Source organism: Lacerta agilis, chromosome 11, assembly GCF_009819535.1.
Source record: "Lacerta agilis isolate rLacAgi1 chromosome 11, rLacAgi1.pri, whole genome shotgun sequence".
NCBI classification, from domain to species: Eukaryota; Metazoa; Chordata; class Lepidosauria; order Squamata; family Lacertidae; genus Lacerta; species Lacerta agilis.
The window spans coordinates 24,149,044-24,169,240 of NC_046322.1; the positions used below are offsets into that span (position 1 = coordinate 24,149,044).

General features: G+C 43.4%; 2 protein-coding genes across 5 annotated transcripts in view; one reads left to right on the forward strand and one right to left on the reverse strand.

Annotated features, from left to right (window-relative positions):
- Nucleotides 1-64: 64 nt before the first annotated feature.
- DIMT1 (DIMT1 rRNA methyltransferase and ribosome maturation factor) lies at nucleotides 65-9,261 on the reverse strand. The gene is made up of 12 exons (XM_033164683.1): nucleotides 9,133-9,261; nucleotides 7,874-7,947; nucleotides 6,951-7,037; nucleotides 6,175-6,236; nucleotides 5,980-6,073; nucleotides 5,830-5,879; nucleotides 4,197-4,320; nucleotides 3,972-4,064; nucleotides 2,778-2,842; nucleotides 2,012-2,075; nucleotides 1,807-1,913; nucleotides 65-491 (listed from the first exon to the last, which is right to left on the reverse strand). The coding sequence occupies exons 1-12, from the start codon at nucleotides 9,191-9,193 to the stop codon at nucleotides 449-451; spliced, it is 924 nt and encodes a 307-aa protein (XP_033020574.1). The 5' UTR covers nucleotides 9,194-9,261; the 3' UTR covers nucleotides 65-448.
- A 538-nt stretch (nucleotides 9,262-9,799) lies between these two features.
- Nucleotides 9,800-20,197, forward strand: part of IPO11 (importin 11) — a 67,858-nt gene continuing 57,460 nt past the window's right edge. For 2 of the 4 annotated variants that reach the window (XM_033164676.1, XM_033164679.1), the window contains exons 1-3: nucleotides 10,208-10,375; nucleotides 15,686-15,829; nucleotides 19,638-19,738. In XM_033164676.1, coding sequence (XP_033020567.1) covers nucleotides 15,692-15,829; nucleotides 19,638-19,738 — 239 coding nt within the window. In that variant the 5' untranslated portion in view covers nucleotides 10,208-10,375; nucleotides 15,686-15,691. Of the gene's footprint in view, nucleotides 9,821-10,207; nucleotides 10,376-10,648; nucleotides 10,769-15,685; nucleotides 15,830-19,637; nucleotides 19,739-20,197 lie in introns of those variants that run through there. The other 2 variants (XM_033164678.1, XM_033164677.1) reach the window with 2 other exon arrangements.

A 20,197-nucleotide genomic window follows, 5' to 3' on the forward strand; every position in this document is an offset into this window, starting at 1 on the left:
GCCTACAGAACTTGACACACACACAAAAATATAAGGAGTGGGTTTGGCAATTAAGAGAACCTAGTTTCCATCTTGGATCATGAATTCTTTAATAAAGTAACAGTATCTGGGTTGTAATATCAAACATAAGAGTTATTCTTGGTTGGGGTGGTTTTTCTTGGGAGCAGGTGGTCACTGTGGCTTAGACAATGCAATAAGGAAAATTACACACTGCATCACATACGTTCTCTTAAAAAAACAAAAGGAGCAGAGCAGAACAAAGGCATGGTGGCAATTGGCTTTGTCCTTGAGAACCCATTTTGCACCGATGGGGTAATTAAACAGCTGGATGTGCATGCGCAGCATGGCACACTCATCTTGGGTGAAATTCTGATACCACCTTTAGATAGTTCAGTTCATCCTTGCAAAAGCATTGCTGCTCAGTGTCTCTTCCATCTTATTCTTCCCTTTAGGAGAAGTGGATGCCTTTTGCATTGAAGCCATGCAGAACACTGGAAAAATGAAAATATTCATATCTCACTGACATTTTATATGACATTAAGAGTGCCACTTGTAGGTGATCCTGGGTCCTTCTGGGTCCAATTTCTAATGCAAGAGAAACTGTTTTCTCTCTCTCTTTTTTTTTTTAAAGAAAAGGATTCTCAGCTCCTGCTTCTGAAGTCTTGGAACCAATAACTCTAAAACTCCCAGTTCCACCACTGTACCTACTTCCTGCTACCCTCGGTACAAGATCTGTGGCAATTTTGTTTATTTAGTCAATTCAGTTCCTGCTCTGCCCCTCCTCCAGAAGGAGTCAGTTGGCAGTGGAAAAGCAGGTAGGGGTATGATTTGAGAGCACTTGGGAAGATTTAGGATATGGGCTTTAAGTCTTCAGAAACAGTGAAGAACCACCCAGGATTTCTGGCTTCCATTTGGAACCTGGGAGAAAACACCTAGTCCTTTCCTCCACTGAAATAAGTACAGCCCAGTTCTGTGATTGGGCCAAGATGGCAACCGTTCCTACAGCCATCAGTCCAAAGGACCAGATGACAAGACCCCTCCTTTCAGCCTTGCTGATGTGGTCCTACGGAAAGCAGAAAAATAAATTTGGCACCAGCTTGGCTGCAGGACCTGCAGGAAGGTGTACAAGACAACATCCAACCATCTTAGGGTCACCACCCAGGATCTGTGTAGGGTGTACTCCTTAGCCTTTTATTCTCTCAAAGATGTCCTGCAAGGCAGCAGAGGTTTATGGTCAGTTTTCCTTCTCCCAGATGGTGCTTGTCAACCTCCGAAGGTACCCCATCTGCCCCTCAATACTCTCTACAGCACATGCAGAAACCACCTTTCTGACCGTTGGAACCACTATTGGTCTCATCCACTCAATCCTGCCAGAGCCTGTCCTTGCATGAAGGGTAAGTCCCTAACTCCCCAAGGGTTTGAGACCTGCTGGCTACCCTCATCTGGGCTTGGAAAATAACAGCCTGCCTTGTTTGCAGCTAGTGTGGCAGAGCAGTAGGCACAATTGTAAAAGCTCCTTTCCCAACCCCCAGGATGTAAAATTTACACATTGGGGTCATTCGTGTGTGCAGACTGGTCTCAAGAGCACTTCCTCTGACATTGCATATGTGGTAGGAAGAGTAGCCTGCCAAACTGATAACACACTGCAAGGAAGGCAAACTGTAGAAGCATCTAAGGTATCAAGGGGAATCTCTCCCACCCCTGCCCTCCACACTTATTTTTGTTTTCATTTTGGAAATAGGAGGCCTCTGTTTAAAGGAGAGCATGCAATGCATCAAAGCTTGAAAGAAATGCCCCTGTCTTCACCTGATGAAGTCATCAATATCCATGACTCGTGCACGTTTTTCTGCATAACCAGTGTCTTTTAGGATTCCCTGTATGAAACTTCCAATACTGAAATCTTCTGGAATTTCCTGTCAATACAAAACAGAAAGCAGAGAATTTTGCTTATGCAGCAAGACACTGATGCTTACACGAAGCTTGTTTGGGGGAGAATGCTTGAAATGCTTACCAAGTTATTTTGTGAACAGTGAATCCGATAATTCTTTTCCAGCAGCTTTTTCACAGCATTTGAACTGAGAAGAAGAAGAAGAAGAAGAAGAAGAAGAAGAAGAAGAAGAAGAAGAAGAAGAAGAAAGTTACACATATAGATCTTTCGGGATGAGGGTGGGCAAATACAAAATTCCCTTTTCAAATCCATTTTCCTCCAAAGAAAGCTATTGCTGGCTGGAGCTGGAGCCCAAAACATCTGGAAAGCACCAGATAGTCTCCAGCTGTTTTGGACTACAATTCCCATCATCTCTGACCACTGGTCCTGCTAGCTAGAGATGATGGGTGTTGTAGTCCAAAAACAGCTGGATACCCATGTTTGGGAAACCCTGCTCTAGTCTGTATATCCATGAGGAGCCCTGAGTGCATTCTAATTTGTCTTTGTGACTTTTGGCTCTCAGCTCCCTTCTTCCACAATGATTGAGGTGGAAGAAAATACTGAGAAGCTAGGCCCACCACCTTCTCCCTCCATTCCCTGCTCTTGGTTAATGAAAGATGGAGGGACAGGACAATTCTTAGCCATCAAGTCATCTGGCCTAGTGCTTCCTATTATCCATGAAACACACACACTTCTTCCAAGGTCCAGAAGAATAACACCCCACCCAGTCTCAGTCCACAATGGTCAGCATGATTAGCAATTCAGCCAAGGAGAAACGGTTGACTCTTGCAGGAGGAAAGAGACTGCCTAGCAGCAAACCAAACATTTCCTCCAATATGAGTTAACTTACTTAAAAACTGCAGCGAGTGTCTTGTTTTTCCTGACGAAGACTATCCTTAGTAGACCATCCCACTCCTGAATAAAAATTAAAAATACACTTTGTTTAAGCAACCTTTTCAGAGGAGTTTACAGAGCTCCTGCTACCCACCACGCCTCCCATTGCCCATTTCATTATGTTTGGGTTCCCGTACATCTCACATGTACCCCAATCTCACCTCTTCCTTTTTCCTTCTTCAATCTGCACATTAGCTTTGTGTCTGCCTCTTTTCAAAATTATGCATCAAGGACAGGGAACCTGTGGCCTATCAGAAAGAAGTTGTTGGACTTCAACCCCCCTCAGCACCAGCCAACATGGCCGACCATCAGGGATGAGGAGCGGTGTAGTCCAAGAAACAGGTTGCCCACCCATTTACCTGCTAGTAGGATATGGCGGTACTCAAAATGTGTTTTAACCCCCTGTGAGAGAAGCCACTATGAAAAGCCCCATTCAGGTTTTACAAATTTCTCCCAAGTCACAAGGAATGTGCTTTCAAATGCAGTATAATCAAGACATACGACAGGTCTCTACGTGGATACTCAATATTTAAAACTTACATATCACAACAGGTAGAGCAGAGGCTGACGAGGACTCTGGTTTTCAATGTACCACCCTGGTTTAGCCTCAATGGAAACTATGAAGCCTTGGCATCAAAGCTTAGCACCGTTAGGGCTTTTCATTCAGCTAATGAAACCTGCCTTTTTTTTTCCACAAGGAAGAGATTAGCCCTCCTCTTTCCTCTCTAAAGGCTAAGCTTTGTTTTGCCAACACCATTCCAAATCACAAAATAATGCTCTGAAGAAGGCTCAGATGGACTCAAAGTTTCCATCCCATCACCTTACTTTCTTATTAGTCACTGATGATAACAAGGTGCGAAGCAGGGATGGGGAACCTACGACCCTCTGGTTGCTATTGCACTCCCATGATCCTTGACCACTGGCCAACTTGGCCAGGGCTGCAGGGAGATGGAGTCCAAAAACATCTGGAGCGTTACAGATGCCCCATCCCTGGTGTAAAACGCTAGACAACCTTCACAACTATGGTTGCTTAACTGTTGTTTAGATACCATCTTGGGGAGAATATTCAAAACAATACATTGAGGACATTTACACATTAACTACGAAAGTTGTTTTCATGCATATTAATATTAATATCGATGAGTCTCACCTGAAAATTGATTGGCGGTGGAGGGTTCTTTGGCTCTATTCTCACAACACTGGATTCAACTTTGGGTGGCGGTTTAAAATTATTTTTCCCTACCTGTTAATCATTATAAAAGTTAGCTCTCAGGGGAAAAAAGAAAAGAATTTTCAGCCTCTTGAAAGCTTGCTTGCCCACCCCAGCCTTTGAACTGAAATTCCACAAACCCAGTTTTGCTATTGCTATTATTACCTTCATCAGATGATCGACGCGGGCTAGTAGCTGAGTATTAACAGAGAGTCTGCAATATAGGGGAGAGCCTGGCTTTGCGACCAAGCGAAGAGCAAATTCTCTTTGAAACATGAGGACTGCGCACCTGGAAGTTAAAAATGAGTTGCAAGCATTGAGCCACACAGCCTTTAAGCAAGGCCAACAACTTAGCAACACTTATTCATCAGTAGCCTACGTACACACAATTATGAATATTAAGAGGATACAGAGAACAGTGAATGTAACAGAAGCTCTGATTAAACCCTGATTTCAAACCATTTACTTTATTCATTTACTGCCTCCTCGCTATGTTGAAGGCAGCTGATGACAATATTATGGCAACAAATACCTGGCATGTCAACGACAATGGAGATTCATTGGACTGGCATGTCAGGTATTTATTAATTGCTTCCATCAGATTTATATCTGTTAATTACTGATAAAACTAGAAACTTTGTGTCAATATCTATACCCCCACCCTGTATTGGAAAAACATGTCCCTTTTTCTGTCGATCATTGTTTTCAGTCCCCACCCCCAAATAGTATTGTTTGAGAGAACTGCAATGCATATAAAGATATGCAGATGAAATCTAATGAAAACTCAACTTGGGAAATGGGATGGGAGGGCAAAAATAGGACGTTTGGACAACCACCTTCAGTCTCCAAATGTCAGACTCCTTGTGGAGATGTAAAGTGACAATGCTTAGCTGTTTTGATTTCAAGAACAAACAGCTATTTGTGCACAATCCACATAAAGACACCTTCCTTGCATCTTAGACATACTAATCATAACTCTGAATGTGAAAGATGAAAGTGTTTTTAGCATTCTAGCTTGACAAATTGCTCATCATTTGTTTTCTAGATCAGTTGGTTGCTAATACCAACACACTGGGTTGAAACCAACAACGTATGAGTAGATTCCTTCTTGCTTAACAGGACTTTCCCTTCCTCTTCATTTCCTGCACTCCCCCCCCCCCACCTTTTGAGCAGACTGGGGTTGGGGAGAGCATGTAGGGTCTGCAGAGAGGAAGGTGAAGTCCTGTTGTGTTAGTCAAAGTTTGCTCTGCCCAGTGCAGACACACCACTGGATACAACTCATTCTCCATAGTTACCGTATTGGCCTGAATATAAGCCTCACTTTCCCCCCCAAATTCTCACCGTGAAAAGTTAAAGTGCAGCTTAAATTTGTGACCTTACAGAAACTGGCTTTTATTATATTGCTGCTGAAACAGACATACGGTAAAACAGAAAAAAGCTTTTTATTGCCGATTTGCGAGCCTGAGACTGTTCATTTGCCATTTACGGGTGTGAGTGCCTGTGGAATTGTAGCAATTGAATAGTGATTTGCGATTTTAGCGATTGTACAGTAACTTTTGCGGGCTTGCAAGATCAAAGCCTTAAATTAGCTTGGAGTTACAATTCTACCAACCACAGAGATTTTCAGCCTGTAACCCAATTTTAAGGGAGCAGCTTATATTCGGGTATTGTCTTTTCCCCCTTTTCCCCTCTTGAATTTTAAAGGTGCGGTTTATTTGCGGGTGTGGCTTATATTCAAGCCAATATGGTAATTATGTGTAAAAGCACCTAAAATCTATTAGATACAATATAGTTGTACCTGAAGAAAGGCCGGTGCAGCAGTAGCTTAAAAACAAAGGGAGAGGAAATCTGAAAACAAAGGAAGAAGTGTTAATTTCTCAGTAGGTTTATTACTGCAAGCCATAAATTATATTGGCCCTTTCCCAAAATCGGTTAGTTTTGCCCTTACTTGATAAGGCAAGTTGGCCACACAAGCATCAAAGAAGGGCAGGTCACTTTTCAACACATCTCCGATCTTTATTTCAAGTTTGTTAGCCAGAGGCCTGTGACAAAAGCAAAATTATTCCATTCATACATTTCCAAGACAGGTTCTAGGCGAAAAACAGAGTGTCATTCCACCCTTGCACCCACTTTTCGCACTTACGTGCCCTGGACTCTCTTCTGAAGTTCACCAGCAAGCTTTACGTCCAATTCACAAGCGATTACCTGAAAAAGAATCATATACAAATGACTGTGTATGTGATCCATACACATTGTAGAAGGATTTTGTACTTATGTAGAATCATGATGGAACGTGAGCTGCATAAGAACTAAGTATTTTACAGAAGCATTTTCATTTCATTTATTTTACCTCTGAAATGAAGGCCAAAGTGGCTAACAGAATCATACAAAAAACAAATCACCGATTTCAGCAGATAACAAAACTCTATAAATCTGCCAATGAAAATGTCATAATAAGCCTGTAAAGAAAATTTAAAACCAATACAATTTCAGTGAACAATCCAAACAAAATTCAGTAACCTATCTGTAAAGAGGGGGATAAAGAAATACAATACACAGTTTGGCCAAAAAGATACACATTTTTCTCACCAATTTAGCAATTAGACCACTAGTTTGGTAGAATGAAGCAGAATGGTAGAAGATTCAGAACAGACAAGAGGAAGTTCTTCACACATTGCACAGTTACAACATTTATACTCTGTGCTTCAGCCAAAAGGTTCTCTAAGTGGCTTACAAAAATAAATTCTAAAACCATCGTCACCATCAGGCTCACAAAAATACATGACACATGAGGAAAAAGCAAACTCAAGCGTAGGATCTAAGAGTTCTCTCTATAGTGCAGTTCTGTTCCCAACTCCCCCAGTAGCCAAGTGTGAATAAAAAGAGAAGAACATCTTTATTACTAGGAAGTTCTTTTACCTTTTTCACTTTTTCTAACATTTTTACTGTCATGTTTCCAGTTCCAGGACCAACTTCTAGAACAACATCAGTAGGGTACAAGGAAGCCTGAAAGTAAATAACATTGGAAATTACATGAAAAACTGGTTTTAGAAAAGCAGCAAGTACTTGACAGAATCTAGCTGGGCCAATATTGGATGGCATATTAAAGTAGCTCTGATCCAGTTGTCTGTAGGAGGATCAGGACAATGGGAAGGGAAGTCATAATCTTGGCTCCCACCTGGCCTTGAAGAGCCTGGTGCGCAGACCTAGTTGTCATGTCAGCCACAGATCTTCATGCTGATCTGGACTGGCTACAACTACATGCCTGGCTTGTGAGAGGCGACACCAGAAGAATATTGAGGTTCAATGGCAACCTCAACCATTCTGGCTTCCCATCCACAGGTTTTTGTGTGATAGGCATGGAGGAAAGAAGTTGAAGGTGTCAGTTGTCTTGGCCTTTTTGTAGGAAGGCCTAGAACGGGGTCTTCAACCAAACATGTTGAGAAGACAAGTAGCCACCCTTAGAGCAATCCCATCTAAGCCACTCTCCCACCATTATTAGGTTCTCATCATCTAACAAGGTGCTTTTTGAAGCGGATGGTGCTTTTGAGGACACCACCTGTTCATAGATACCCAACTCAAGACCTACACAGAGTTCTCAGGATCTGACCAAGCCTTCCCCTGAGCCTCTGAAGAGTAAGGCTGAAAGCTGTTTCACTTATTATTTGCAGCACGGACACACAAATCATTTAAAGCCAAATCATTTAAAGCCAGCTAAGCAGCCAAATGATTTCATTGAGGCTTACTCAAAGGTAAGTGGGCATAGGACTGCAGCCTTAGCCAGATTTGTACTCATTCACCTTTAAACACTTCTCGTTGTATCTAAAGTGCTTATCACCTACCTTTTCTATAATGCTGTTAACAATGAGGGGATTTTTCAAAATATGTTGACCAAGTCCAGTGTTGAACCTGATACCTATTAGTAAAGACAAAATAGTAGACAAACAAAAAGAAAAGTTAATCACAGTGCTGTTTACATTTGTTAATGAATTGCAGCATTTAATAGTCTTCAACTTTATTATAAAGCATAAGTCAAACATCCACCACCTCTTCCCATCTGTAATTTAAGAGTGCATGAAGGACCAGCTGTTGAATCTGATACCGGTAACTGGTATCAGAGTTGCAAGGGAGACGCAAGGGTCACCTAGTATGAACCGCTACAATGCAGGAATATACAGGTGGCTAATAAAGCCTGGAACCTTCGTGTTATAAAGCTAACTGGTGTTTTGCTCCTGCCTAAGCAACCAATGGGACGTGGGTTAAACCACAGAGCCTTGGGCTTGCCGATCACAAGATCAGCGGTTCGAATCCCCTGATGGGTGAGCTCCCGTTGTTTGGTCCCTGCTCTTGCCAACCTAGCAGTTTGTAAGCACATCAAAGTGCAAGTAGATAAATAGGTACCGCTCCGGCAGGAAGGTAAACGGCGTTTCCGTGCGCTGCTCTGGTTCGCCAGAAGCGGCTTTGTCATGCTGGCCACATGACCTGGAAGATGTACACCGGCTCCCTCGGTCAGTAAAGTGAGATCAAAGTGAGAGTCATCAACTGGACCTAATGGTCAGGGGTCCCTTTACCTTTACCTATAGGCAGCCAACAACACAGCTACCCTACCTGGTACAGGTGGCAATCCAATTTACTTGCATTTATATGCCACCTTTACTCCAGGACATCATACAAAGTTCTCCTTCTACCCTTTACCTTCAAAACAATCCAGCGAGGTAGGTGAGGCTGAGCGGTCATGACTGGCCCAGTGACACTCGGAGCACTTTGTAGCTGAGCGAGGATTCAAAACAGGGTCCCTTCCTACCCCATGTCCAACTTTCTAAGCGATACCTCACAACTCTATCTTTTATCTAGTACACGTTTTATGCCACCCTTTGATCTAATACAACAAACTCGCGAGGCCGGGCTAGACTGGGAGACGGCAGACCCTGGGCCAGCGTCACCCCGGTGAGTTTGATGCCTCAGCAGGCAACCGAACCCCGGTCCGGCGGCACTCTAACCACTACACCGCACCGCCTGCTCCCTTTGGCAAGATCAGGAGCCAGGAACCTGGGAAAAGTCACCTCCCGTCTCCGTCCGCTGGAGTCTTTCCTCCTCTCACCTGGTGCTTTTCCTTCTGGGCGCTGCTGCCTCGAGCGCGGCTGCTTCTTTACCTTCGGCATGATCAGTAACGCGGCCAGACCCACCACCAGCCCACGTTGCTTTCCTCACTGTCGCGGAGAGGAAGCCGTCACGCGCACTCCCTGCTGGGACAAGTAGTTTTATCTACTCAGTCGCTGAACGCGGCGAAGCCTTTCTGGCGACTACATTTCCCGAAAAGCACCGCGATCAAGACTCTCCCATAGAGATAAGGCAAATGATAGACCGTGGGAAGTGGGTCGAGAAGTTGGTCCTACGCGCCTTCTTGAGACGCCACCTAGTGCTGGAGAATCAGCCGCAGAGATTTGTGGCACCTCAAAAAACTCAGCACGTTTATTGTGGCTGAAAGCTCGGCCCACCTCCTCACTACACGTGGCTGGGGAGGGGACTGTGACGCGCACATTAGGATCACACTTGGTGCAGGAAGTGGACAGCAGTAAATAGAAAGTAGTTGATCTTTAAGGTGCCGCAAGACTTCGGGCTGATTTTGCTGCAGCAGGCGAACAGGTTGCCCCTCTGAAATTCGGGGTGCTGGCCAAAGCCGTTAAGGGATGAATGCGAGGGTGGCGGTGGGATGATGATGACACACAGCCTGAAGAACGCCCCGTAAAATGCGAGCGCCGTATAGTTCTCTCCCAAAGATATAAAGGGTCAAGAGAGACGCATTCACATGTCTTAAATTACCGCTTCGAATAGAACTTGTTTGTTTAATAAATTTGTACACCACCCTTCACCCGAAGATCGCAAGGTGGCTTACCAGATAAAAAAAAACATACTGTAATAAGAAACAATAATAATAATCACCCCACCCGGAGTTCAAGAGGCCATAAAGATATGTAACGAAGGCGGCAGGCAAGTCTCCCTGGGGAGGGCATTCAGCACAGGGGGAGTCACTGCAGAAAAGGTCCTCTCGTGGAGGAGGCACACGAAGAAAAGCCTCAGGTGACGATCGTAGAATCCAGGTAGGTAGGAGGCGAGTTTCTATTTTTTATCTTTTTTATTTCCCCACTTAACGCCCCAGCAGCTGCAGGCCTTGGTAACCACGGCGACCAGAGGGAGGGGAGGGAACAGGGAAGTCGAGGGGCGGCGAGCCGCGATGACGCCAGTGGGCCGCGCCGCCTCGTCCTGGCACGGTGTGAGAGCCCCGGCTAGTGGCGCGAGCTTCGGAATAAGTGGGATCCGCGTGCGCGAGACCGAGATCGCGGGTAAGGAGCTCAGCCCAGGGTAGGAGGAAGCGGGGCCGCGCGCGCGCGCGACACACGCACACAGAGTGAGCCGCCCCCGGCCCACCACTCTGGGCAGGGCAGGTCCACTTGCGTGGGGGGGGGGGAGGCGATGGCGATGGCCGGCAGCCTGCCCTGCCATCCTTCAAGCAGGCGAGGAGCCCGGAGGCTCCCAGATACGAATCTTCTTCCCACCCTGCTCGGGAGTCCAGGATCTGGAGTGGGAAAGGGGGCTTGTGTCTTGTGTCAGGGCTGGACACATTGGGCTGCCTGTACCGGTCGACCTGTGGGGAGAAATTGGGGTGGGAGTCACGACCGTGAGGCAGGGCTGCCAAGTGTGGCAGAAGAGGACACGGCCGTCGCACCTGTCCTCAGGTAGGAGCTTCTTCCATGTCGACCTGCCCTAAAGTCGTCTGGTGAATGCTGAGAGCTGCCTTGCACTGTTGGTCCGTAAAAAGGTTCGGAAGAGCCTGTTGGATCTGGCCATCGGCCCATCCAGTCCAGCATCCTGTTCTCACAGTGGCGGGCCAGGTGCCTGTGGGAAACCCGCAAGGAGGACCGGAGCACAAAAGCAGCTTCCACCCCCCTCCTGCAATTTCCGGCAACTGCTATTCTGGAATCGATGGTGGAGGCACTGCTAGCCTTATCCTCCTTGCATTTGTCAAATTTCTTTAAGCCATCCAAGTTGTTGGCTGTCACGGCCTCCTGTGGCAGAGAGTTCTGCAGTTTAACTATGCACTGCATGAAGAAGTACTTTCTGTAATCTGTCCAATGTTCAGCTTTAATGGATGTCCACAAGTTCCCGTGTTATGAGAGATAGAGAAAAATCTTTTCTCTATCCACTTCCTCCATGCCATGCATAATTTTATAAACTTCTGTGGTGTCACTTCTCATCTTTTCTCTAAAGAGGCCCAAGCATTGCAGCCTTTCCTCATAGGGGAGTTCCTCCTTCTAGCTCAGCATTGTCTACTTTGACTGGCAGAGGTTCTCCACGGTTTCATCCAGGACCTTTTGGGGGCAAGGGGGAAGCCATAGTTCAATAGCAGAACATCTGCTTTGCATGCAGAAAGTCCCAGGTTCAATCTCCAGTATCTCTCGCCCTGGAGAGCTGTTGCCATTCAATGTAGGCAGTGCTGAGCCAGATGGACCAGTGGCCTGACTGTATAAACCAGCTTTTTATGTACCTGGAGTCAGAGATTGAACCTGGTACCTTCTGTGTGCAAGACTTACCTATGCTCTACCACTGAGTTACGGTCCTTCTCCCAAGAACCTACAGAGTTCAGTTTTGTGGCAACCAAGGGGAGGGACTGATTTTTTTTGTAGTAGCACCTTCTCTTTGAAATCATCTCCTTTCTGAATTAAGGGGACACGTCCAGTGCCAATACTGTTCACTGGGTCACACAGGCTTATGTGCATGGGATTGTTTCTGGAATAGACTGGGCAGCAGAAGAATAAATGTCACTGAGGAAGCAGAGCCTATTGCATTTTCAGCGGGTAGAATTTGTTAAACGTTTTTCGATAGACTTTATATAAATGATGCTTTTGTGTAGTATTTTTATTACTAGCAATTTGCCTTTTATTCATGTGCTCTTTCCTTAAATACTAAAATACGCATCTCAATGAATTGTTCATTAAACATTAACCAACAAGCAAACACATGTCTTCAAACACTTTATAGGGTCAGTTATGCTTCAGGAGAGTTGTATCTGAGTGTAAAGCATTAATGGCATTATAGATGCAATTCAGAATTATTTACAGAACTAGGAATTTGGTCTTTTTAAAAACCTTTTTCTTCTTTGCAATTTAAAAAATGACTAGGTTTTTTTTGTTTTGTTTTTTACAACGAAGTATACTTCACGGGCTCCTTGTCCTGTAAGTTCTCTGTTTTCCCATTCAGATGCTCATTTCTGAATATTTGCATTGCCTGAGCACTGAATTGTTATTGTTTTCTGTTATGGTTATATTTCAACTTTATATTGAGGACACACTATGATAGTAAATTTTGTCAGTGCTGCATTTTTATTTCTCTATGAGCAAGTCCTTATTCACAGTGCAATCCTAATCATGTCTACTCAGAAGTAAGTCCTATTGAAATTAGTTTAACTCTCTTCCAAGTAGCTAGGTGTTAAGACTATACCCTAAATCACATAAACTGCAATCCTATCCCCACTTAACTGGGAGTGAGCCTCTGGAACTTACTTTAAGAAAACATAATGACTCTTAACACTAGAGACATGTTGTGCAGAATTGCAATATAATAGCACGATTGAGAACTCAGATATGTATGTGGAAAAGAGTTCTGTTTGAAATTAGCCAGGTTCTAGGCCCATTTTGTGGGGACGCGGGTGGCGCTGTGGATTAAAACACACAGCCTAGGGCTTGCTGATCGGAAAGCCGGCAGTTCGAATCCCCATGACGGGGTGAGCTTCCATTGCTCGGTCCCAGCTTCTGCCCATCTAGCAGTTCGAAAGCACGCAGTGCAAGTCGATAAATAGGTACCGCTCCGGCAGGAAGGTAAACGGCGTTTCTGTGTGCTGCTGTGGTTTGCCAGAAGCGGCTTTGTCATGCTGGCCACATGACCCGGAAGCTGTACACCAGCTCCCTCAGCCTGTAGAGCGAGATGAGCGCCGCAATCCCAGAGTCGTCCGCGACTGGACCTAATGTTCCTTTAGGTGCATTTTGCACCTGGCTATCAACCACTTGCAATCAAGTGAAGATGCCTGCATGCCAGGATGATGCCTGACATCTCCACCGCCTGGGGATGCATGCATTTGATCATGACTGCTTTCACACAATATTTCCATATCCTGTAGAATTTTATCTATTATATTTTATCTGCACATTCAGAATGAATTTCAGGAACCCAAATGCTTTTTCTGTGTAGCCTGAGCAGGGGTGAGGCCAAGCGGGGGATCATGTCATCTGGGCAGCCCAGGATCTCCATATACACTGCCCAGGCTTGCACCCCGGGGAGGTTACTTGGTGCTGCTAATGCAAAGATTTCACTTCACTCCCTGCCCCCAGCTCCATTGCTTTGTTTATAAAAGGGGTAGGCAACCTAAGGCCCATGGGCTGGATGTCGCCCAATCGACTTCTCAATCCGGCCTGCGGACGGTCTGGGAATCAGCGTGTTTTTGCTTGAGTAGAATGTGTCCTTTTATTTAAAATGCATTTCTGGGTTATTTGTGGGGCATAGGAATTCGTTCATTTTTTTCCAAAATATAGTCTGGCCCACCACATGGTCTGAGGGACGGTGGACCAGCCCAAGGCTGAAAAAGGTTGCTGACCCCTAGTTTATAAGCTTAGCACCTCAAGGACAAAGCTTGCTACTTCTGCCTCAGCCCTGAGTCTGTAAGGACAGCAGGGCTCTGCAGGCTGTGTTGTGTAAGTTTACACCTTTCTTTAATAAAGCACTAGAACTGGCTGTTATGTATTGAAGTTTTCACTCAGGTCCATGTCAGTTAATTTAGGCGGGAAACCCTGGGCTGTTGTTACAATGTTGTCAGCCGGCTGCCTATAAAAGCAGGCCAGCTGAGCTGTTTGTGTTCCGTTCAGTTCCAGCTTACTATAAAGAACTTCTTGGAGAAATATCTGTGTCGTCTGCTATGTCCGCCCACTACTTAATACTGGCCATTCTGGCAATTTTGACATCCTTTTGTATTCCTGCGCAAACTGCTCATACACAACTGCAGATGTGTGCAGTGTCACCTGAGAATACACCTCATTGAACTCAGTAGTGCTTCCTTCAACAGTATAGAGGTATAAATAAGAAAGCTTGCATAACTTTTTTGAATACTGTAGTTTTCTGTAAATGTTTGCCTTTTGTATACATTGTGAGCCTAGTAGGACAGTTTTGTTTGCTTCCCAGCTTACTTTTAATTATGCTAAAATTGTTTCCCCTTCTAAATTTGACAAAGTTGTATTTTTGCAATCTTGCCAATGAAACATTGAGGTTCTATTATTTCTGTTTATTTTTAATCAGATAGTTGGGTCACTGTAATTCACATTTTAAAAGGGGAAGACTTTTGAGAACAAATTTATGTTCTGTGAAAAATAACTAATTACAGTTCTCTGTTCAGCAGAATTGCTTTTTTGTCCCCACTGAAACAGATGCCTAAAGAATGCAAATATGCCTGGAAAATTCCTCCTTTTGTGTGTTTAATGCTGAAGTTCTACAGTCCAGGATTTCATTGAAACATAGAACATTTTGAGAGCAGATTGGGAGCTGAGAAATGATAAATGGAACTAGTTTCCTTAAGAAAATGGAACAGGGAAAGCATTTGATATTGTGATAGTATAAATGGGTAAGATTTCTGTTAGTTGTTTTTGGAGTTGAGACAGCTGCTCCTGATTCAGATTTTGCTCTGTGTATTGTGCTTTGGAGGAGAGCAATTTTTTTTTGTTTTAATTATTGGTATTTGTAATTGCTTTTCATATTTGTCAGCCACCTTGGGCATTTCATGGAATGACAGAGAAGTGTTAAGTGGTGCAGGATGTTTCAATGTTTCAGAGGCATCTTGCTACAAGGGAAACTTGAATACCGGTACTGTAGTTTGCTTATTTTCTCTTTAATATGTGTGACTCCAGTTCTAAAAAAAAAAATGCACATATTATTTGTCTTTGTGGAATTAGACCAATGCCCCATCTGTACCTTACATTTAAAGCAGTATCATACATGTATCCATGGATTTCAACAAGTCTACAGTAAGCATGTCTAATGTTGGATTTCAACAAGTCTAAAGTAAGCATGTCTAATGTTGGCTTTCACTCTATATTCTCAGTCTTCAGATTATACGTAGTAGTTCAATTAAATATTGATTTAAAGTCTTAGATTTGGTGAATACTTAAATTTCCAAATAACAGGTGAAGTTGCCATATAGAAACTCAGATATATAAGCTAGGCACCAAATGGCTCATTAAACTAGGGTTAGTCACCAAACAGGAATGCCTAGTTGCCATTTTTGGGTCAGAAAACCCAAAAATTGTATTTTTTAGTATGACTTTTGGGTTCCTGAAATTTATTCTGATTGTGCAGGTAAGGTATCATGGATAGAATGCTACAGGATTTGTTGCTTGTGTGAAAACAGTCAAGATCCAAGGATCCCCAGGCACGCATCTCCAGATGGTGGAGACATCAGGTGCTATCCTGGCGCCAAGGCAGCTTCACTTGGTCGCAAGTAGCCAATAGTCAGGTGCAAATTGTGCCTGGCAAATTTCGAATGCTGCAATATAGAATAGTTAAATAGTGTATATACTTATGCCAATGGGTTTCTCTTAAAATATCTTTGGCAGATTTTCATGGATCTCAATAGCGCCAGTAGCGTTGTTCTTCAGGTCTTGACCCAAGCCACCAGTCAAGATACCGTTGTGCTGAAACCAGCCGAGGAACAACTGAAACAGTGGGAGACACAACCAGGGTTCTATTCGGTATTGTTGGTAAGTCTTAAAGTCATTATGGCTTCCTTTCCCCCCTTCCTTTTCCCCTGACGTCTTTCTTGGTCAAGATATATATTGCTCACCCCAATGTATTTATTTTGTAAAAAGGCAAAGGTGCTGTTTCTTGTAGCAGTTAATCCATTTCCAGCAGAGTTTTAGCATTGGGGAAAGTTGACATTAGGGCTTATGGAAGCTATTTTGTGTTTTTACTAGAACCTCAACGTCCACCAACTGAGATGCAGAATTTAGTTATTTGTTTTTGCAGATTTACAGGATACCTGTAGTCCACTCCTGCTGATTTGGAGCAATTATAACTAACTGTTAAATGCCTGCCATTTGTGGACTGGATAGGAAGTGGGCAAAGTGGTGGTGATGGGAAGCTCCCTAACTTATTGTAAGGTTTGAGGCTGACACAGTCACAGGCAAGGGGACTCGGTACTTCTCTTTCCTCCACCTCTCCACTCAATATGACACCATCTCTTCTTCCTCGTCTTCAAGGCTGGGTATGTTTAGCCTGGAAAAGAGGAGACCGAGAGGAGATATGATAGCCATCTCCAAATATCTTAAGGGCTGTCACATGGAAAAGGGAACATGCTTTTTTTCTCCTACTCTGGATGGGAGGACCTGAACCAGTGGATTCAATTTACAAGAAAGGAGATTCCGACTAAACATATGAAAAAACTTTCTGACAGTAAGAGCTGTTTGGCAGTGAAACAGAATCCCCTGAGAGGTTGTGGACTCTCCTTCCTTGGAGGTTTTTCAGCAGAGGTTGGATGGCCATCTGTCATGGATGCTTTAGCTGAGATCCCTGCAATTCAGAGGGTTGAACTGGATGACCCTTGGATGCCTTCCAACTCTTACGATGCTATGATTCCTTGATAACTTACATGGGCCTTGAAGCTAAGGAATAAGAGAGTGGATAGCAGTGCAATCCTGAACATGTTTACACATAACCAAGTCCCCAGTGTCTTCAGTGGGGCTTACTGCCGGGCAAATGTGCATAGGATTGTGGCTCAGAACATGTTGGCATTATTTATACATTATATCTATATACGATGCTTGGGCCTCTCATTCACTGACAGAGATATCAAAGGGGGGATAATTTTAAATCTGGAAACAGTATCTTTCTTTTACGCCTCTTGAAATTCAGAATACACCTGCCTCATCTAGGGATCAGCAGTCAGCATGTCCAGCCAGACCTGAAATAGAACGTTGGGCTTCAGAAGTTCAGTCTTTAGCAGATGCAATGTTGATTGAAATCGGCATTAATAGCAAGTGGCACAGTGCCTCCACTTGCATGTAAAACTAAACCATAACTTATGGTTTATTAGACAATGCTGTGTGGGCTTTGGGCTAGTGCTTCACTCCTCTGTTCTGCAAGTGGGTCCACAGACCATGCAGAAGGTACCTTAGTGTTGCATCAAAACAGAGGCTCCTGGCTTGCTTTGCCCTGACACATCATTATTGCTAAGCCAGTGTCAAAGGCATGGCTTCAAGTTGGCTTGCGGTTGCAGTTTGTTTGCCAAAGCAAACTGTGGTCTCTGGTTCAGACATAATGCTGAGTTCAGCTCTTTTGGAAAGGAGGAGGAAAGCAGAAGTATTTGGCTGCTTGCACAGCCTTCACCTACCTGGTGCCCTCCAGCTGTTTTGGACTACAACTTCCATCAGCCTCAGCTAACACGGGTGTCCTGGCTGGGGCTGATGGGAGCTGTAGTCCAAAACTGCTAGAAGGCACTAGGTTGGCAGATCCTGTCTTAGCATTATGTGCAAACATGACCAGTCTTCCCTGCATATTTAGATACTCCTTGCGTGAAACAAAAACCTACAGTTGCAAAAACCGAAGGTGAGGAAGGAAGCACACTTGCTTTTCTAGTTTACTCTGACCTAAGTCCTTTCCAGCAAATAAGGAAATTTATTTGTTTCCAATTAACAAAGCTGAATTTGCCCTCAGACCTTAAAATTTGAATGTCTTTCTACCTCTTTTAATTAAGAGCAGCCCCAAGGCTTCTTATGTTAATTCATTTAATTGAATAAGAATTTAACGTGGCTCACATTTTATAAGATGGAAACAGAGTTTGGACAGATGATTTATTGATGTGATAGCTGATGGCATGGAATATTATTTTTTAGCAATGTTATATAAAAGACAAAATTTAGAATCATACACCTCACTGCGTGCAGACATAATGATAAACTGCTGGTGCATGCTGCTCTCTTGCTCCTTGCAAGTTGGATATAAATAAACAAGTCTTGACTTTACATTGTATACAAACCAGGGATTGTGGCTTGTTTCTGCCTAACAATCCCCCATTCACTAGTCATCTTTAAGCCATGTTGCTTTAATGGACTCTGACTTGTTAGTATACAATACTATGATCTTTATTCAGGTGCAATAGGTAGCCAAGTCTTCATGGTTTGTTATTCCCACTCATACCAGGGGAAGAGTGAAGTGAGAGCAATTGGGCAGCATATACTAGTGTGTTGCTTGGTTATAGTTAACCATCAGAAGTCAGAAGCCCTAGCATATTTTAAGTGTTAACTTGGTCTCTGTGTGCAAGAATCCTAATTTTAGCAATGCTCTCCTTAATTCTGTTAAAATTTCATTAGGCAAATCAATGAAATGGATGGTGGCGATCTCAGCCCTACTCAGTTACTAATTACTGAGTGCTGTGAGCTTCCTTACAAGCCAGGATCTTAACTTCAAACCATGGTTTAAGATCCTGGCTTGTTCAGGAGCAAGTAACCATAGTTTCCCGGTTTGAATGAAACATGAAACTGTGGTTAATAAGAGACTTCCCAGTTTAATGACAACTGTGCTGAAGGGGCTGTGTGAGAAAGAGAGCTTAATATGCCAAGGTACTGTAGCCTGAAGCAGGCCTCTGAATTTGTTTAACAAAGCTTGCTCATTTTGCTGAATAATGTCGATTTTCTCTACTTTTGTTGTGCAGATTAATGTTCTTTTGATAATTCTGCCTTCTGATTTTGAAAGTGCTGGATATTGGGCCTATTTTTGCCACATGTGATAGAAATTTATTTGTGGTTGCTTGTATGAGAACTGTGGGATGTTTCCAGCCTTCTCATGTGTGTTTATATAGTGGATGGATGCATAGGCTGCATCTACACTGCTGTGTCTTCAAAAGCCAACAGGCAGCTAGTGCTTCACTGCAGAGCTTACAGCCTGGGAAAATTCCACTTCACACTGAGATGCTTGTAGTTGATCTAGTTTTTGGAATTAGTCCAGTGTTGTGTGCATTAAAACATGATGGCCGGGAGAGAACATAAACCAGCTTGTTGATGATGTTGAATGAGGAAGGGAATGAAAGTGTTGGCCTTATTGCTTTGGCAACATGCAGTATGAACTGGTGTCCATTATAGAGTTCCCCCAGCCCTTTTAAACACCACTGCAGTAGATTGGATATTAATTACAGTAGGCATCTGTAATATGAGTGAGGAATGAGGCAGAGACTGGGGGCTCTCCATTGTTTCTCCCTTGTTCTCAGACATTCTCTTCCCAGAGGTATTGACTGGCATATAACAACTTAATTTTTTTAAAAAAATACAATGCTTAAACTCTGCATATTCTTCTGTTGGGGGTCAGGCTAAAAAGTAAAAGCAGATTATGTATTTCCTGGTCAAAGATTATGACTAAATTCATATTACACCCAATATTGCTTTTGTTAAAACCTTATTTTCTATCAACACAGTTTAGTATAATATGGAGGCTTCTAACCATTATGCCATTCTCCAGTGCTAAAATGATGTGTACTATAGAGAGAGAGCTATGTTTAACTCTATGCTTTTCTTCCAGAATATCGTCACAAATCACACCTTGGATGTAAATGTGAGGTGGTTAGCTGTGCTTTACTTCAAAAATGGAATCGACCGCTATTGGAGACGTGTGGCACCACAGTAAGGAACACATTCTCTGTGCTCTTATTTTGCTATATATATTCTTTTAAAAGTTGCAGTCATGAGAAGGACTTTATATCAGGGGTCGACAACCTAAGGCCCATGGGCTGGTAGCAGCCCACAGAGCTTGTCTATCTGGCCCGTGGTGACCCCTACCGCCCCCCCCCCCACTGCTTATTTTGTTTTTTAAAGTTTCATTGATTTTCATCTGAGTTTTTAATGATTATGCATCTTTGCTTTAAATTGCTTTGTGGATTTTAGCCGTGTTTTTCCTACAATTGTATTTGTATGCTGTTTGGAGAAGTAGTTTTTACATTTTATTAATAAATGAAAATTAACTTCTCCTGTTTGCTTTTTACATCCTTGTTTTCATCAGTTCCTATAAATTTAGGTTGGTATCTTTCATAGGACTAAATATTTAATGCAACTTCATGCACTTTTAACTTAATTTGTGACATG

Bases quoted from the DNA above. Each gene is read 5' to 3' on its own strand.
- DIMT1 (XM_033164683.1), bottom strand. From the start codon at position 9,193: ATGCCGAAGGTAAAGAAGCAGCCGCGCTCGAGGCAGCAGCGCCCAGAA. The intron at 4,065-4,196 runs GTAATAATAGCA...AATGATTAACAG, and splicing joins GCGTCGATCATCTGATGAAG to GTAGGGAAAAATAATTTTAA. The intron at 2,076-2,777 runs GTAAGTTAACTC...TCTTCTTCTCAG, and splicing joins ACACTCGCTGCAGTTTTTAA to TTCAAATGCTGTGAAAAAGC.